Source organism: Cucumis sativus, chromosome 2 (assembly GCF_000004075.3).
Source record: "Cucumis sativus cultivar 9930 chromosome 2, Cucumber_9930_V3, whole genome shotgun sequence".
NCBI lineage: Eukaryota > Viridiplantae > Streptophyta > Magnoliopsida > Cucurbitales > Cucurbitaceae > Cucumis > Cucumis sativus.
The window spans coordinates 15109438-15128060 of NC_026656.2; the positions used below are offsets into that span (position 1 = coordinate 15109438).

General features: G+C 33.2%; 4 protein-coding genes across 5 annotated transcripts; 2 read left to right on the top strand and 2 right to left on the bottom strand.

Moving 5' to 3' along the window:
- Nucleotides 1-1698: 1698 nt before the first annotated feature.
- On the top strand, nt 1699-6109 carry LOC101222102 (mRNA turnover protein 4 homolog). Its single transcript, XM_011651093.2, has 8 exons — nt 1699-1961; nt 3434-3599; nt 4284-4374; nt 4461-4519; nt 4916-4976; nt 5151-5241; nt 5324-5400; nt 5657-6109. Exons 1-8 carry the CDS (start codon nt 1934-1936, stop codon nt 5771-5773), a joined length of 690 nt encoding a protein of 229 aa, XP_011649395.1. The 5' UTR covers nt 1699-1933; the 3' UTR covers nt 5774-6109.
- Nucleotides 6110-6626: 517 nt separating this feature from the next.
- LOC101215226 (60S ribosomal protein L2, mitochondrial) lies at nt 6627-10295 on the top strand. 2 transcript variants are annotated; one of them, XM_004147304.3, is made up of 3 exons: nt 6627-6784; nt 6856-7040; nt 9452-10295. In XM_004147304.3, the coding sequence occupies exons 2-3, from the start codon at nt 6923-6925 to the stop codon at nt 9982-9984; spliced, it is 651 nt and encodes a 216-aa protein (XP_004147352.1). In that variant the 5' UTR covers nt 6627-6784; nt 6856-6922; the 3' UTR covers nt 9985-10295. The 2 variants fall into 2 exon arrangements, with proteins under 2 accessions (XP_004147352.1, XP_031736821.1); XM_031880961.1 differs by having other exon boundaries at nt 6634-6784; nt 6919-7040.
- Nucleotides 10296-10868: 573 nt separating this feature from the next.
- Nucleotides 10869-12463, bottom strand: LOC101221867 (U-box domain-containing protein 27). The gene has a single exon (XM_004147330.3). The coding sequence runs from the start codon at nt 12251-12253 to the stop codon at nt 11090-11092; it is 1164 nt and encodes a 387-aa protein (XP_004147378.1). The 5' UTR covers nt 12254-12463; the 3' UTR covers nt 10869-11089.
- A 3972-nt stretch (nt 12464-16435) lies between these two features.
- LOC101221642 (protein MKS1) lies at nt 16436-17074 on the bottom strand. The gene has a single exon (XM_011651094.2). The coding sequence runs from the start codon at nt 17072-17074 to the stop codon at nt 16436-16438; it is 639 nt and encodes a 212-aa protein (XP_011649396.1).
- Between the last annotated feature and the right edge of the window lie 1549 nt (nt 17075-18623).

Sequence of the window (18623 nt, forward strand, 5' to 3'; positions counted from 1 at the left end):
AGAGAGAGAGAGAGAGGAGAGTAAAAATGAGTGACAATAATATGTTGATAGAAGTAAACAAAAAAAGGAAATGTAAAGGTACATACCACATATAAAAAAGGAGCTAAATTAGTTGAACAAAGGAGAATTCTTGTGTCTTTAATTCTCACTATGTATATATACAAATGGGTATGTATATATATGTGTGTGATGATGATTTCATCTCTCTCCACCATTGAAAAGATATAATAATATTGAGATGATGATGATTAAGGAGAGGATGGCCAAGTCTGGAAGCCAATATCATTGTGTTTTCTTGAAGGGGTTGAAGAAGGAATTGGAATAGTTCTCTTGGGGAAGAAGCCATAGAAATGGGGTTTTGTTGTTGGGTTGTTGTTGTTATAATTCTTGGAGAAATAAGAAGAAGAAAGAGAAGAAGGTGATGATGCTGTTGAGGCATTGCAATAATAAATAATGAAGAAGAGAAATAGAAGAAGAAGAAGAAGAGATATCATAATGAGATGTGAAGGCCTTTTTCGAAACTCAACCATTTTTGTTTTGTTGATAGGTGAGAGCTGAGTTATTTGAGGAGAGAAGCTTTGTTGGTTTGTTTCTTTTGTTTTTGTGGTTTAGGAGGTTTGGAGGAAGAGAGAGTTTTGAAGCAAAACCTAAACTAATATACAAAAGAGAGAGAGAGAGAAGAGTTGACAATATGTGTTTGGGTTAAAGGGAAGGGAGGCTAATAATTAAAGGGATTTTTCACTCGGGAAAACGAACAAAATGTTGAAACAAAGGGTTATCTACATACAAGACGAAAGTTATTATATACGGTGATAAATGTAGAAACAAAAAAATCAAATTAGAATGCACAAAGTTTTGGTAACCCCAATTCGATGCATAACCTACGATCTTCGAGATTTTGAGCTCATGGAAAGATGCATTCGTTAATGTAAAGTCAAGCAATTATGGCGATATGCTTATTTGTAAATAAACACTAATTAATTACAATGACGCTAGAATAGTTCAACTTAGAGAACGGTATTATCATTTAAGCTTTATCACTAAGTGTGTGTGACTCTCCTATATATCAATGAAATGTAGGCTCACCTAAGTGAATGATCATTTAGTCTCGCCCTAAGTTTGATAAACCCTTCTCAAGTTGATGAAGAACAATTTAATAAGATTTAAAAAAACACTCAAGATCGACAAATGAGAAAATTTATTTCACATTTTCTGTTTTTTGACACTCACACAAATAACTCCTATATTCTTCGGAACGAAAATTGATCAAACCACGATAAATATATATATATATAAGTAGATATTCAAGGAAAGAATAAATCAAGTCTGCACGAGGAAAAGTAAGCCAAACCACAAAATTTGAAAAATCCTACTAACATGTAAGAAAAATAATCGTGTGTAAAATCTACTATCTTTTATATTATAAATGTCGTAGTAAAATGAACTAAAATACTTAAAAATATAACAAAATATCACGTTTTATTTACAACAGATGATAGACACAAATAGTAATTAATATACTGTATTTATCGAAAATAGGCAGGATCATTTTGCTATATTTTGTAATTTTTTTTTCGCCATTTAAGATGTAAATTAATTTCCCAAAATATTAATCCAAATAATATTGGAAGGGAATAATATTAATAAAAAATGAACAAAATATAAAAAAAAAAGAAAAGAAAAAAGAGAAAAGGTAAACCCTAGAGTGAAACACCACTTTTTCTCCGTTTGTTCCATCGCTTGCCGCCAACTCTTCAACCATATTTGATTTCTTTCTTCTTTCTTCTCCCTCTCCATCGCCTCCATTATCGGTCCCCGGTTCACCTCTATACTCAATTTTCTTTCTCCTCCTCTTATCTTCCTCTCTACTGTTGCAAAACTCCATCTCAACGTCTGTATCAACTGTCAAGGTTTTTTTTAGCAGCAATACAAGATGCCCAAGTCGAAGCGTGATAGACCAGGTACGTTTTAATTCCTCTTGGACTTTTCTGTGCATCGTTTCCTGCTGCAAGAAGTTGAATCTGTTTAGTTATTTTGTGTTTGTTGTATCTTACTTGTTTTCGACACTTAGAGAAGTAGATTTTAGCTCATCTGGTTAAAGGAGAGATTGGTTTGATATGTTAGGGGAAGTTGTAGTTGAAAGATGGGTTTTGTGTGTGTGTGTGTGTGTGTTTGCTATATCATGAGGGGAAGTTCATTCTGAAGTGCTTAGTTCACTAGGTTGGCTGCAAATGCACCGGCATTTGTGGTGTTACATTATGTAATAGGACCTGAATGTGAAAATATATGAATATCCTTAGTATGCACACAACTAAGTATATCTTTTTGATTGCTATTTTCATGAGACACCTCTGATGAAATTTGTTTCTTATTAAAAATAGGTAACTTTTTTTCCTTCATTTTACTCTGTGGCAATGGTAAGTAATGGGTGTTTCTAGTTTCTAAGTTTCTGACAAATTTTTTAACACCAAAGAAGATATTTGGTATTTCTTAGACTAGGTATTGTTTAGGCTTGGGATGGTCTTGATATCTTATCATCACTTATGGAGAAATTTTCCACTAGTTGCTTCGTTCTCACAAGGTTACCATAGTTGGTATTTTTTCATGTTTATAGGAACTTTCCTTGTAATTCAGATTTACAAACTAGTTTTTCTCTTTCTTGCTTAAGCGTTGTATTGTTCATCTAAGGCTTTTCAAAGTTCTATTGACTATATTTGATGTGTTTCTTGTGTAAATACTTTAAGAGTGAGGAGTTTGTAGAGGCATCCTGAGAAGGAGTAGCAGTAGGTCATTTGCTAACCTCTTCTTGAACTAATACTTATTACAAATATGATGTTTTGTGAGCAACTAGCGTCAAGCTTGCTTCCCTTGACGGTACGAGAGGCTTTAGTAGTGTGCACTAGAAGATAGTTTTTGTTGTCGAATATGAGGGAAAAATAATTTTACTTTTTAGTATAGGTGTTGCCAGGAGGTGGGTGAGTTGAAAGTTTCTGTCTATGTGCTAAATATAGAGTTGCTTACAACATACGGAACGTGCCTTAAGCTACAGTGTTTGTTACCGGTGATTAATTTCTAAAAAAATATACTTAGTAGGCTGCTTAATGTTGTTAAACAGAAACCAAATAGCAGTAAACCTAGGAGAACTTAATGACTTGCTTTAACTGTAGGAAGATGCTAAAATTTTGTTCTTTTAATTCAAGGTTCTTATTGAATATGGGTTAAAGGATTTGTTATATTATGGGTTAATTTGTATGAGGCAGTTTCTTGTGAAAAGTACGAGGCAGTTGAAGAAGTTGAATGACTTGCGTTGGTAGTAATCAGTGTCAAACTCATGTGGTTTTTAACTTAAAAAGAAAGACGAAAAATATGAACTTAGTCCGATGCAGAATAGTGTTTTGAGTCTTCTATCTAATTGTTCGTGGGATAAATGCAGTTACTTTATCAAAAACAAAGAAGAAAGGAAGGGACCACAAGAAATCAATGGTGGAATTGATCAGGCAGGCTGTGGAAAATTACAACTCAGTTTTTGTTTTCACTGTTGAGAACATGAGAAACCTCAAGTTCAAGGAACTCAGGGAGCAGCTGAAGTCAACTAGCAGGCAAGTTCTACTACCTGACTTCTGTATTATTAATTTGCTTCATCATTTCAAATATTGATTAGATACAAATGTACTTCCTCTATGTTGTTTGGTTAGCGAAGATAGCACGACAAAAGATATGAATAATAAATAGCACATTTTAAAACTCAAAAGATAAAATCATAATGAATAGCATTCCTTAGGAGAAATGATGAGAACGTGCTGTTTCCATAACCACTGAAAATAACAATTTTAGCACGTTATGGTAACAGCAAGTAAGGCAACCTTTCTCTCCTTGCTTTAAAAAGCTTCACATAAAAAGGGGGTTACAACCTTTGGCTGCTGGCTTGTGTACCTGTGTCTTAACATGTCCTCTATTCTTTTTCTTCTTGAAGGCATCAATGATTTGGAAATTATATTACTTGACTTTGAAACATATTTTAGCTATACATTATTGTCTCATGCTTCTGATGCTCGTTCACATTTTTAAAGTGTATAAATGTTTAATGAGGCTAAATGGTTGAAAATGAGGATATTCTGTTTGTGAACTCATTTATTGCAATTTTTGAACTTCTGCTGATGGCATTTTGAGATGTCATGCATGGTCTCTCTTATTTTTTTCTAATGAATTGATGTAACCTGACCTGACCAGACCGAGTAGTTTTAATTGGGTTTCCAAATTGAATTTTTTTCCCCCAATGATAGATTGTTTTTTGGAGCAAACAAAGTTATGCAAATTTCTCTTGGGCGAAGTGATTCTGATGAGATTCGACCAGGCCTTCACAAGGTTTCTAAGGTGAATCTTCTTTTCCAAATTGCATATACTTTAAGTGTTCTTTTTCTGTAGTTTTTAGGAAGTAACATTCACTCTTCTATTTTCAGCTTTTGCATGGAAATACTGGACTTTGCTTCACAAACCTACCAAAAGAAGAGGTTGAGAGGTAAGTGAGCATGCAGTGTTTTAAACTTGACAAGCTCTGGCAAAAAGTAGTAATTTTGACAAGTTGCTATTTCATTTTTAATTTAAATACCATGGTATTTAAATTTAATGAATTATGCATTCTTTTTTTTGTTTAGCGGTTGAAGGATCAGATAAATTGTGCTCAATAAATTTCCATATCTATGAATACAAAAGTCCGAAATTTTCATTTGAGAAAGACAGCTTAAAAATGAGATTTTTGGCCCAAAAAAAAAAAATCCCAACTTTGTCTCACATGGTTAGCATTTCAATTCTGTGGGAAGGGACTTCTAGAATAAATTGCTTAAAAGAAAATGCTCGTATATTTGTTATGTTTTACAATAATGCTTGATTTAATTTTTAATGTTTTGTTATACAGGTTATTTAATGAGTATGAGGATTATGATTATGCAAGGACTGGAAGTGCAGCCTCAGAAAAGGTTTTGTGCCCCTTTGAACACGACATTTATCGAGTTTTCTTTTTAATAAATCTGATTGCACTTTTTTTGAATGTGGTGATTCAACAAAAAGGTCCGGTATGGTTTTATATAATCTGTGTTATAATTTGCATGTACTTGGTGGTTGGATGCTTTATTGAAGTTTAATGCTATTAGGTTGAGCTTAAGGAAGGTCCACTGGGGCAGTTTAGCCATGAGATGGAGCCTTCTCTACGGAAGCTTGGATTACCTGTTCGTTTGAATAAGGGTGAGTAAATACACACTTTGTGCTTGCAAGCATTACTTACTTTTTAAAAGTTGGTTACAAAGCAGAAATCTTTGTGGAACAGGTGTGGTGGAGCTTGTATCAGACTTTGTTGTATGCGAGGAGGGCAAGTCTCTATCACCAGAGTCAGCCGGAATACTGGTTTGTATCTTTTGTCGGCATTGAACAAATTGTCAGGTTCCTTTGGTTTTTGTTCTCTAAGTTTGATTTTTCTTTCATGTAGCAATTTGAAGTTTCATAGAGTGAACTTTTATCTTTTTCTTCTTTACCGTTTACAACCTTACTTGAGTTGTACATTTGTTTGAGTTATATGAACTGACAGTTGGAATTTGAGGCTAAGAGAGAGACATATACTTTGGCATTGACGATTAAGATGTTTGATTTGATTTGGTTGCAGCGAGCACTGGGGCTAAGGACGGCAATTTTTCGGCTGAATTTGGTTTGCAGATGGAGTCCCGGTGACTTTGAACTTTACATTGATGGACCAGAAAATTCTGATGTGGAATCTGCCTAAATCTCCAACACATAGGAATCCAAATTATGATAATATATATATGAATGCAATGCCAATGCAATGAATGGGTGCCCCTAGGATTCATTGCCATGATATATATATATATATGTGTGTGTGATTGGGATTCCTTCCTTTTTTTTTTTTTTTCTTTTTTCTTTTTTGATTTTGGTTTGTTTTTACAAGTTGTTGAGTGCACCCGGTCATTTATTCACTTAGTGTGTTCTTTAGTTCAACAACTCACAAAGAAATCCTCAATTTTGTTGTGTTAAGTGAGATGGACAATTGGGTATTATGATTTGGTAGATTTCTTCAATAGTATTATTAATCCTCACTCAATCTGCTTTCTTTTACCTTTACTGTCTCTATTAAATTCCAAGGTAATTGGTCTAATTAAAATCTAATTTTGAATAATTCTTTTTTAATTACCAAAAAAATGGTTGATTGGTTGTAGGTTGATCACTTTGAAGTTGCAAGATATATCTCTTTTCAAAATTTTGATCACAAAGAAAAAGCCTTTCATACATTTTCATTATCTTTTATTTTAATTATAGATTATAGATTTTTAATTTTTAATTCATATACTAAACCAGCTTGAATTCTAATCAGAATTACGTAAACCTTTTCCATTATCTTCCACTCTAGTGTGATGGGGTCTCCGTTTGAAGGTTCAAATAAGAAAATGATGGAATTTGCAACTAAAAATGTTACTAATTAAATCTAATTTATCTAATTGGAATTTCTAATATAAAAACTCTAATTTATCTTAATGGAATTTCTAATAAAAAAAGTTTTTATCGATTTTATAGATATCATATCTACAAAAACATGGCAAAAGTAAAAAGAAAGTAGAAAAGAAAAAAAACCGGACGAACCGGATGTAACATTGGTTTGGTTTAGTGGTGAGTCGTATAGTTGATGTTGGAGAAGCTGAAACCCCAGAAAACCCTCTCCGGCGGCCGTCGTATTTTCTCTTTGCTTCCTTCTCTCAATCTCACATCTTCTTTCTTTCAGGTAAAATTGTTATTCTCTAATCTTCTTTTCACTTTCAATTACCTTCCCTTTTAATTTTCATTCTATTGAAGAAACCCAAACTTCTGGATTCTGGATTCTGGATTCATTCCCTTTCGCATTGCTTCAATCCGAAGTGTTATGGCTATGATGAGATCCGCCTCCGCGGTTGCTCTTCGTGGCCTCAGGAGGTTCTCTTCCCGAAGGCCAGTTTCTTCTCCAATCAATCAGGCACTGGAACTACCCACCTCCGTTTCTGGCAAGTCTCTCTTCCCATTTCTGTTACTTTCTTCGTCTTTTCATTTTGAGTTCTAAGATTTCCCTGTGGTTGGAATGTTTCTCTCCCCTCTGGTGTATTGCTTTTGCTTACTTATTCTTGTTTTTCGTTTTTTGTATTTGCAACTTTCTCAGTACTGTCTGTCTTCAACGGGGGTTTTATTGATTGATTGATTGGTTCTCATCATTCGGTGATATTTGTTGATTTATAACATCAATGGAGATTGAATGCTTTCTTTTTGTTGTTTGGATTTGATTGTTTTTACATTGGGAGAAAATGAGAAGCTTTTGACTGTGAATATTAGGAAGGGATTTTAGAATTTTAGAAGTTTTTGGTTCTCACCAATGAATAATGGCAATCTTTCTACCTGAGGCTGTGGCCTCATAGGTAAAGTCATTACAAACAACTGTAAAGCTTGCTCCTTAATCTGCAGCTTCTCTCTTCTCATAAATCAACTGTCCTGAATAAATAAATCACCTATTTCAAATAAGACTGATGTTATTTGGCTCAGCTTCATTTGAGACTTTCTTTGGTGCAATTGGATTGAAAGAAACTAAAAATTTGTTTTCTGGAAAAGACATAGATTTCTCTTCTTTTATGGACATGTCGCTTGGTGTAGGCTTAAAAATCTCTTTTGTTACTATTCCTTTTAATTGTAGTGTCTTGTTCTTCCCCCCTCTTTTTATATTTCATTGTTATTATGAAATATTTCCAATTAAAAAGAATAGTAGTGCTTACCCCATTCCTAAGCCTTAAAACACTTGAGAACTAAGACCAGATATATTTCCTTTGTAGAAATTACTTAAATATTCTTTGTATCATGACAATCTCGACCCAAAGCTTGAAGACGATCACCAATTTAAGAAAAAAAAGATTGATTATATTAGTATTGTAGAATGAAAATGGACTTGAAGGAGAACACAAAAAAAGAAGCATAACTCTTTGTGAAGTCCCATCTAACAACCCATTCAGGCTTTTTTTCTGTATTCTCTGGTTCCTTTCAGACCCAATACTTCAAAGAATACTCTGACCACATTTATTCACCGTAGTTCAACTTTTTTCTTCAACTTCATAACACATAGTTGGAAGTTTCTTTTTTGAAAAACCTATGTTGAAAGTTATTCTCAAGGTTTTATTGAACACCCATGCCAAAACGAAAGCTGTTCTCAAATCATACCACTTTAAGCACAGTGAATAGATAAATGAAAGTTATCTTTACCTACTAAAAACACTGGCTGAACGTGGCAATTCAACATCAAAGCAATGTACTTTCACCTGATTGTTGACTGTGCTGAGTGTATGCAAATGTGTGAATCACATGGAAGTACTGATTTTTGGGGATTTTTTTTTATCCCTGGACTTATTAAGATTCATTGATTTGCACCATAAATTTTCAATTTCAACAAATCAAACTCTAGACTTGGACACTTATCTTCACTGATTTAACAGAATCCGAGTTAAAATTCTCTGAAAACAAGCTAAGTTCAATAATAATAATAATAAAAATAAAAGAAAAATCTTAAGCCATTTGCAAATTTCAACCCAATCAATGCACAAGATTGATTGTCGTATCTTTTTCATCGAATCAATCTTCTAAAATGGCCAAATTTTTCTCGGTGTAACTATGGAAACACTTCAGGCTTTGGTTGTTGTTTCATGAATATAATTGCAAGGTCTTAGAATGGAATGACTTTGACTATTGATTCGTTAGTAAAAAACCTTTGCCAATTCTTCTTCTTTGGATCTCCTACCTTTTTCTAGAACAGGAAAGACTAAAGGGTGCTCATTGTCATTCTTTTTTCTTTTATTATTTTTATTGCTGCATGATCACTTGAAGAATGACGAAACCTGGAAAGATCAAAGATTACTGAATTCTTTTTTTAATATTTCATTCAACAGCTTAAAGTTAAAAGCTTCTTTTTCTCATATGGATCAGTTGGTAGAAAATGGAAATATGTTATCATTTGCTCAGTTTGCTTAGGGTTTTCATACTAATTTTGTAAAAGCTGTATTTTACTGTTTATTTTAATTTACCTTTTGAATTATTGATGTCGGGCGAAGTAGACAATTCTAAAACTTGGAGCTTGTTTGGAATGACTTCTAGAGTGTTAAAAAATGTGTTTCTACGCACTTAGAAAGAAAATATTTTTTACACTTAAAAATGTGTTTCAAAGCTTCAACCTTGAATTGAATTGAATTATCTGCTGATGGAAAAAAAATATTAGTGGTTTTTTTTCTTTAAAGTAAAATATTAGTGAGCTTTTTAGTTTGACATTTTATCAATTTATCCTACAATTAATATCTACTTCTTATGTCATATTTTTCCTTAATATATTAGAATTCTTGTTCTAGGATCATCGTGTTAAGAATACTTTTATTGTTGTTTTTCACAGATCCAATGGCTGGGGTAGAGGGTCGGACGTTCCGTGAACGAATGACAAATTACATGGCTACTCTTGACATCAATTCACAAATTGGAAGCTGCATGCCTCTTGGTTTAATGCGCATTGGTACGATTATCCACAATATCGAGATAAACCCAGGCCAAGGCGGGAAGCTGGTGCGATCAGCAGGAACATCTGCAAGGATATTAAAACTGCCAGAGGGAAAGTCAAGATGCTGCTTGGTGAAACTCCCTTCACGTGAAGAGAAGTTAATTGATGCTAAGTGCAGGGCAACAATTGGTCAGGTATCTAACCCGGGTCATGGAACCAAGAAACTGAGGAAGGCAGGGCAGAGCCGATGGTTGGGTCGACGACCGAAGGTTCGAGGAGTGGCGATGAACCCGGTGGATCATCCTCATGGAGGAGGTGAGGGTAAGAGCAAGAGTAGTGGGAGCCATGGAAGGGGGTCTCGGACACCTTGGGGTAAGCCAACCAAGTGTGGGTACAAGACTCGATCTGCCAAGCGCAAAAGACCAGTGTAAGCAAACTCATCATCTTTCCTTTTTAAATCTATTTTCTGGAGGATGGTTTTGAACTCTTTTGAGCCTTTTGATCGAATTGAACCCTACACTTTCATCATCAAACTAATATTTGGAGGAAATTGATGTAGAATTTTGACCCTTTTTTTGGCCAAATAATTAGTTGTGGAGGAGAGAGATATGATAGATGGTAGTATGTTATATTAACGGTTGAGCCTCTGACTTGAGCTCTTTTGTAGTTACTCTTTCACTACTGGTTTCCACATCAAATCAATAGTAATTGACAAAAACCATTTGTATTTTCTTGAAGTCAAGAAAGGTTTCCATGTTTGGATGTAAATATAGCAATCCTAGTAAAATTGATTAGTGATGTATTATATATTGATAGAGGTCTTTCAAATACTTGATTAAAAATTTAGTTTTAAGATTAGACCAATATTTTTTTGACCATCATGTCCATGTTTAGTGGTGCATCTTACCATGACAATTAATTGGTGTGTGCACCTTTTCCCTTTACAAAAATTACATTTTATCACCATAACATTTAATCCATTAGAATTCTCATTATCTTTTCTTAGATTTGCTTACAAAATAAGTTTGGGCTTAGGGTTTAAAGAATAATGAATAAGTTTGTCTTCAGTCATTTTGTTAGCATACGTTGATTTCATTATCACCCTTTTCATATAATATAAGTCTTGCAAATATTATGCTTATTACATTGTAAATGAATATTACTATATTCTATAAAAAAAAATGATTAGATTTGAAATTTCTAATTTATTAAATAAATTTGGTACAAAATTTATACTTTTATTTGGTTACCGTACGTATGCACATAATAAATTTCAATAGAAATTTGGCTTCAAACATAAATAAGAATAGCCAAATAAGATGAACTTTCTAATACATCACTTTCAAAATACAATAATAATAGGTCGCGATTGTAATCAATAGCCAATTTGTATTCACTTGAAAAAGAATGTTACTCAAATTTACAAAGGAACCGATTGAATTACATCACTACTTGTTGTATATGAACAATTTTAAAACACAAAAGTGTTGGATTAATGAATGAATTAATCAACATTGTGTTTGTGCTTGTGTTTGTTTAAATGATTTGATATTCAAACGTAATTATATTGGAATAACCTTTGAAAGTCTTTAATAGATCTTTGGCCATTGCCCTCACCGTCGCCGGGCAGTGGCTCTGCATAAGCAACAATATCTTCTCAACCCCTTTCGCCTCCGCTGCTGCCACCGCCGCTCTTTCTTCCCGGTACAAATAACATATACACCACAGCGCCGTCACTGCCTGCTCCGTCGCCGCACTCGACACCTTCATCACTTTCCGCACCATCCTTCCCACGCATTCTCCTCCGTTCTCCATCATCTCCCACCGTCCTTCCTCCACCGCCGCTGCCGCCGCCAACAACCTCAGTACCTTCTCCGTCACTCCAACACTCGCGTTCTGGTGCTTCAACAATCTGGTTAGGGCTTTTATTACTCCTAATCGAACCAATTTGATTTTCACCCGTTTCGGCATTGATATTGGGATTAAGCACGAGAGTACTGATTCGATTAGTTTTGGATCTTCATCTATTCCGATTACTTCAATCAATTCGTGTAGAATTCCTTCGTTTTCAGCAATTAGATTCTTGGATTCGGCGTTAATGGCGATGCATTCAAGCAGCCTCACCGTCCCAATTCGCGACTCCGAACTTCCTCGTTGAAGAACAAGAACGAGAGATCTCAAACAATCTCGATCGCTTTTCAACATCAAGTTCATAAACTCCACCCGATCCTCAATTTCACATCTCACCAAATCCAAAACCCTAACAACAAGTTCCGAACAATCAACATCTCTACAACGAAGAACATCAAGAAGCACCGGTACAAACCCACGAATCCTCCCGAGAAACTTAACGTTCTTTTCCAATCGTGAACCGAAACAGAGAAGCTCCGAGAGAGAAACAGAGGCATTTCCGTTTGTGCGCAAACCGTCGACAACCGTAAGAATATGATCTAATTCGAGGGAGTCGGACCAAATCTGAATGAGACGCTTGAGATTAGAATTGGGAACGAAGTCATAGTTGGTAAGAACCTGCATGGTGGCCGGACAAGTATTGTGGCCAGAGTCGAGCCAGCGTTGGATGCTGGAACGGTCGTAGGTGACACCGGTGATCAAACTGACAGGAGATTGCATGAGGTCGAGAGAAATTGGGCAAAGAAAGTGAGTGGGAATAGTGATGAAGAGATTATGGGGCTTGACCATGGCGATGAAACTGTAAAACTGTTGATGGGATTAGAGAAAGAAGAAGAGGAAGAAGAATGAACAATTAGTTCATTATATACTTTTAAGTCCATATTTAGTTAATGTAACGTAATCTTCATAAGTTTTAAAATTAGTTCATGTTATTAATTCTTGCATAATCTTTTTGAACTAATTTTCGAGCTATTTTCCTTCTATTTTACTAAGTCTTTTGTTAAAAGATGGAGAAGTGTTTGTAGAACACATTGGAACAAACAATAATAGTAATAGTAATAGGAAGAATAAGAATAAGAATAAGAATAAGAATAAAGAGAAAAAAGTGTGTAGAAAAGAAGTCAAAATTGGAGGTTTGTGTAACCCAAAATAATAATAATAAAAATGACCCAAAGTCACTTTTTTACATGTGAAAATTTCAAATTATTAATTACTAATTAGACACCAAAAGTTCAAAATTTAAACTTATTTTCCCTTTTTTTTTTTTACTTTGATTGCAAATGCAATGTGTTAAAATGAGTTTTTCCAAAATCCATTTTGTTGTATATAAAGTTTTTTCTTCGCAGTGAAAAACCATTTATTATAATTTCTTATATTTTCATTTAGTCATATTAAATTCATCTAAGTTATGTAAATGTTTCTTTTTTAATTTTTTAAATAAATAGTAGATAGAAGAAAATCAATGTAGTTTGCTACCATTTGCACGGTTTGATTGATACAAAGACTAGAGTGTTTATGACAGAGCACATCTTGAATTGTTTCATCGAGTGACCTCATTCGAGACACCATGTTATTGCTCACTTTTTTTTTTTCAATTTACAAATTTTTCATAAGTGACAAATTAAGGTCAAGTACTTTTTAGGGTTTAGTGTATTGAGTGTTGTTGGAGAAGAGCACACTAGAGTTAGTGATAAGTAACACGAATTGACATCTACATCGACTCTGGCTATTCGGGCTGAGATGAATTTTAAACTAAACTAAGTTGTAACTATATCAAGTTCTCAACAATTGAATTAGTAAACAAACAATATGATTTAAAATACTATTAGATGAACTTTGCCATGAACATGAGAATATTTTGTTTGGTTTGCATTGTATTGTATTATTTAAGGATTCCAATGTGACTTCAACTATAGAACCTTTGCAAATGCTTGAAGGAGCAATTACAAGAAATAAGACAAAGAAAATTCAAGAAATTTTCGCACTACACCTTCAAAAGCTAGAAAATACTCATTGAGCAACAAATAGTTTTGTGCCGAAAATGATATATAATGTTAGTTCAATGAAGTCGAGATTAGAATGAATTACAGACGACATGTGAAAAGTTCAAAAGTTTAGAAGATGACACGTAAGACAAAAAAAATTGAGCAGATTCTGTGAAGAAGATGTTGTCAATTGTGCACTACATGGAAAAACGTGATATCAATAATCAAACTATGTTAAACGTGCACATCAATGTTTCCGCTTTAGTTATTTAAGGCTGGTTGAAGATTTTCTACAATTGTTAGTTTTTCAATTTGACTTATAAGTTAGTATGAAATCTTGTTTAAAGTTTATAGGTTTTATTTTTCTTTTGAGCTTCCACCATACGTATTACTATTTGTCCTATAAAGTCCTATAAAATGGCTTGTAATGCTCTAGAAAATTTAAAATACAAATATTAAAAAGCTTGTGTTTATCTAACTCTATTAGCGTTGGGTTATCTTTTCAAATCTTGTTTTAAAATTAATGTTAAAATCAATTCATTGGATTAGTCTTGATCAAGTTAATTATGAAACGTGTTATCTTAGGATCCAAGAATGATTATCATAAATTCAAGGTTTGATCTAAATTAGATTTTTTTTATAAGTTTTTACAAGAATTCCAGAAGAACCTCTAACCTTGCATCTAACCAACATAACGAGCACTTATCAAAATCTAAGTTTTTATTTTAAACTAAAACATATTCAAGTGTACTACCACTTCGTTCTCGAGAAAAAAAAATGGAAGAAGAAAAAGTAATGTATATAAAATACAAATTTTATATAATAGTGAAGATTTTATAGAATATTTACTACATATTATTAAATATTAATTAAATAGTAGGCTAATAATTATTTAAAAAGAAAAAGAAGAAGAGAAAAAGAAACTACCCTACATGGATCTGGGCTGGATTGAGGCCCAGATAATATAGAAGCCCAAAAGCTGATCCTAAGTGTTTAACTTTTTCTTTTTTCTTTTTTTTTGTTGGTCAATGTATATATGATTAAATTTAAACAACCATTTTGAATGCCCAAATTATTATTAAGCTATGGAGTTTTATAAACTACAAAATTGGCATTCCATCTCAATAATTTTGGAGGAAGTGGAAGTTAATATTAATTTAGAGAAAATGATACTCACAACAACGACAAGAGTTTTAACACAGAATTTCTACTCTGATACTATGTTAAATCACTGATTGATTCAAAACTTAAGCTGATTAATTAGATTAGATTTGTTATATAAACCTTGTTTGGTTGTTTCCTTCCAATTTTGGTAATATTCCTCTTCCACATCCTCCAACCATCTTCTTCATTTTTGTTTGTATCAACTTTCCCACAAGAGTAACAATATCTCCCCCCGTCCCAATCGGCCACCCCACTTTGAACATGAACATTGACATGGTATCGATGCAAGGTATGTGGTGAAAGTAGTTGTATCGATGATTGAAGAACTTTCAAGTGAGTCAAGTAAGTAGAAGTTGCATCATAAATTTCGAAAAAGGTTTATTAGAATTCTACGAATAAAAAATCTCGAAACGTGGTATTCCAAGTGGTTTACACTTTTTATAGTGGAGTGAGTCATAATTGTTTTGGTTGAAAATTATGATTGTCGCTAATGACAACGAATATAAGAAAAACCATATGGATTCTTCAAATATCCTGTTAGAGTAGTAAAATATTAGAAATATAGTTGTCTCACATTTAAAAGTTGAAAAAGAGTGATAGATTGAATTCATCCATAACATAATTTGATTGAACTAAGCCAATTTGATTCGATAAATCAATCATTCGATTTACAAATCCTCATGTATAAGATTGAAAATGAAAATCATACTCTAAATGCAATTGAGTTTTACACCTAAGACAAAATAAATTCACGTTTTTAATTGAAAATTCTACAATTAATATGGTCATTTCCAACTAGACCATATAAGGTTGGACTATTTCAAAATTTCTTCCTTCCATCTCTCATTTTTGTATTTCTTCCCAAATTAACCCTCCTTTTCCATCCCATTTAACTTCTTTCTTGGAAGGGTATAATTGGGTATTGCAAACTACAAACAATACAATTATAAATTTCAATATTTACTAGCATCAAACTATGGTTAGGTTAAATTACGGGTGTAAAGATTTAAACTTTCAACTTTTAATTCACTTGTAATCATATTCAAACATTTAAGTTAAGGTGAACGTACTACTTTGTCAACTTAGTCTCTACGTAGCTTTGACCTAAAAACAAAACATTATAATAACTAAATTAAAACCACTCCATTGTTAATAATTGAATGCAAAATTGAAACATTCACAACTATAATAATTGAATGTAGCTAAAATCATAAAATTAAAATGGTAATTCACCTCTTAATGATGTAGATTAATTAAGAAAAGGTAATAAGAAGGATATTTATAAAAGAAATTAAAAGGAAGTTACGTTAGCGTATATAATAATATAGGAATAATAATGATATCATAATACAAAAATTAAATGATAAAGAAGAAAGGGTAATTTAGGTTGAAAAGTCAACAATTGTACACAAAGAAAAGACTTAACATTTTACACACAAAAGAAAAATCTAATTCATATGGTTGCAATTAACAATCACTCAAACTTAAATCTCATCGCCTAATTAATAATAAAAACATAATGAATTGTTTTCTTTAGGATACACATTTAAGTGTTAAAAATGGTATTTATTTTGTTTATAACATGAAGGGGGAAAAAATGGGGAGAAGAAGAGCTACATTTTTTTGTAACAAAAACTACATCTTTTTAGGGTAATTAATGAATTGCCAAAATGGAAAAATGTTATACAAATTACAATTACCTACTTTACAAAAGTAAGAAGAAGAAAAAAAAAACCCAAGATTCCTCTTTTGAAGAACATTGGCAATGGAGATTAATAGTTTAGAGAGAAAGAGAAAGAGAGAGAGAGAGAGATGAACTTAGCTAAATGTCAAAGAGATTGTTGAAGATATTTGGTGAAGAAATTGGGGAAATCAAAGGGGTTGAGAACAGAGCAGAAGGGCTTGCCCAATGAGGACTCAATTCATGAAACAATGAATAAGAAAAGCTTTGTGGTTCAATCGCCGGCGAGAAATACCCGGTAGGAATCGGAGCTAGAGTTCCCGGAGCCGGTGATAAGATTCCTGGGATTTGCCCTAATTCCACCGAAACCTCTGCCAAATCCATCATATCACTAACGTTGATTTCTCTCTCTCTTTCGGATCGGGGACTAGCTTTCTCGATTGTAGCCAGTCTAGCCGCCGGGGAGAGGTCGCCATCGGTTACGGCGGTGGAGGATTGTCCAGTGAGGCGTTGAACGACGGACATGAAGTTATTCTCCGCGACGTGGATGACTTTGGGGGAGATGTCGTAGATTATAAGGGGTTGAGGCCATTGGGAAGGACCCGGTGGGAGAGGAGGCCGGCCCGGTTGGGGAACCGGCTGAGGATGCGGTGGTGGCTTCTTGATTTTACGAGACTCTTGACTGACGCGGAGTTGAGGTGGACGAGGACCTTGTAGCTGGATCTCTTTCTTTCTGGGGGTAGTGGGGCTGCCGGCGGCGGAATATCCCGGCGGATTCATGACGGATCTGGCGGGGAATCGGATCGGAGGACGTGAGGATCCGGGGGAGGAGAAATGGAAAATTGGGTTAATTTTGGGGGTTTTGTTTGTAATAATTGGAGGAGAGGAGAGGAGAGGAGAGAGTTGAGAAGCAATGTGGTTGGGGGAATTAAATAAATAACCCTTTTTTTAATTTTCTTTCATTATTATGATTATTATTATTTTTTGTAATATAGTTTTGTGACAAAAATATTATTTGTTTGACTTTTTATTTATTGACTTCATAAAATGGAAGATGGAAACCCTAAATTTCTAATATATATATATATATTTGCAGTCCCTAAATATTAAATTAAAATAGAAAAAGTTTGGTTTAGATTTTGAAAGATGGATTTGCATTTCAAAAATTTAGACTAAAGTCAAGCAGATTTAATATAATATATAATTAGGTTTATAATATGTTACTACTTGTTCAAATGAAAGAATGGGTTAAGGATGTGAATATACTTTCTAATTAATTTGAAGAAAAATAATAATATATTTATCATATGATCACCATCTTTTTCAATAGGATGACAAGTAGGAAATCTCTTGTTCAGAATTTAACTCAATTAATTTTGTTTTTCGAACTAGGGATAAATTCTAATTTTGTGGGGGAACAAGTTGGGGGTAATTTTCTTAATTTTTTATGATTGTTATGTTAACCACAAGGGTGACTTTGAAAAACACTTGCAATAATTCAAAATTGATTATTATTGTAGTTCGTACTATAAAAGATTGTATCCACATGTGAATTGATTTGAGATTTTCTAATAGTGTTCAACACTATTCTATAAGGCAAATCTATATATTCTTAATTAGGTTGGGTTTTCCTAAAGGTTGTGGGGGAGTAGGGTGTGAATGCTATACTATTGTGTTGTTCAATCAACTAGTTTAGTTATTGAAGTATTGTTTGATAAGTGCCGTTGTATAAGAAATTTGCTTGTTGAGTATAATATGAGTATTTGAATTTTATATACTGACAATATAAGTAATAGTCTATATGATTTAGAGTTTATAGGAATAAAGTTTAGTGTCTTATTTTATAGACATTATGGATGCAACTCCCTTTTTGTATTTAGTACAAAATGATCTTGAGATGCTTGTGCAAAGACATGTGTGCAATGAGATGATATAAAATCAAACCATGAAATAGTCATTTTTTCTTTAATACACATTTAACTAATTAAACCTAACTACTTCAACTTTGATAATCTAGATAATTTTGGCCTTAATCCTGAATTAACTATCATATTTAATCAAAGACTATATTGAATTTTGACTTAATCGTAAGTAAATTATAATTTTTAATGAAGATATTAGAAAAAGAGAAAATTTTGAATTTTGGTAAATGAGAGTCAAAAGTCAAAATGTTGACTTTTGACCCTTGAAAGTTAAAAGTTGACTTCAATCTTGAGTTAATGGAAAATTTAACACACTTAGTTGAGAATTATCCCAAAAATGGTGAATAAACTATGTGTTTGGTGTGTTCTTCTTCAAACAGAAGATCCACTTACTTAGTGCATACTTA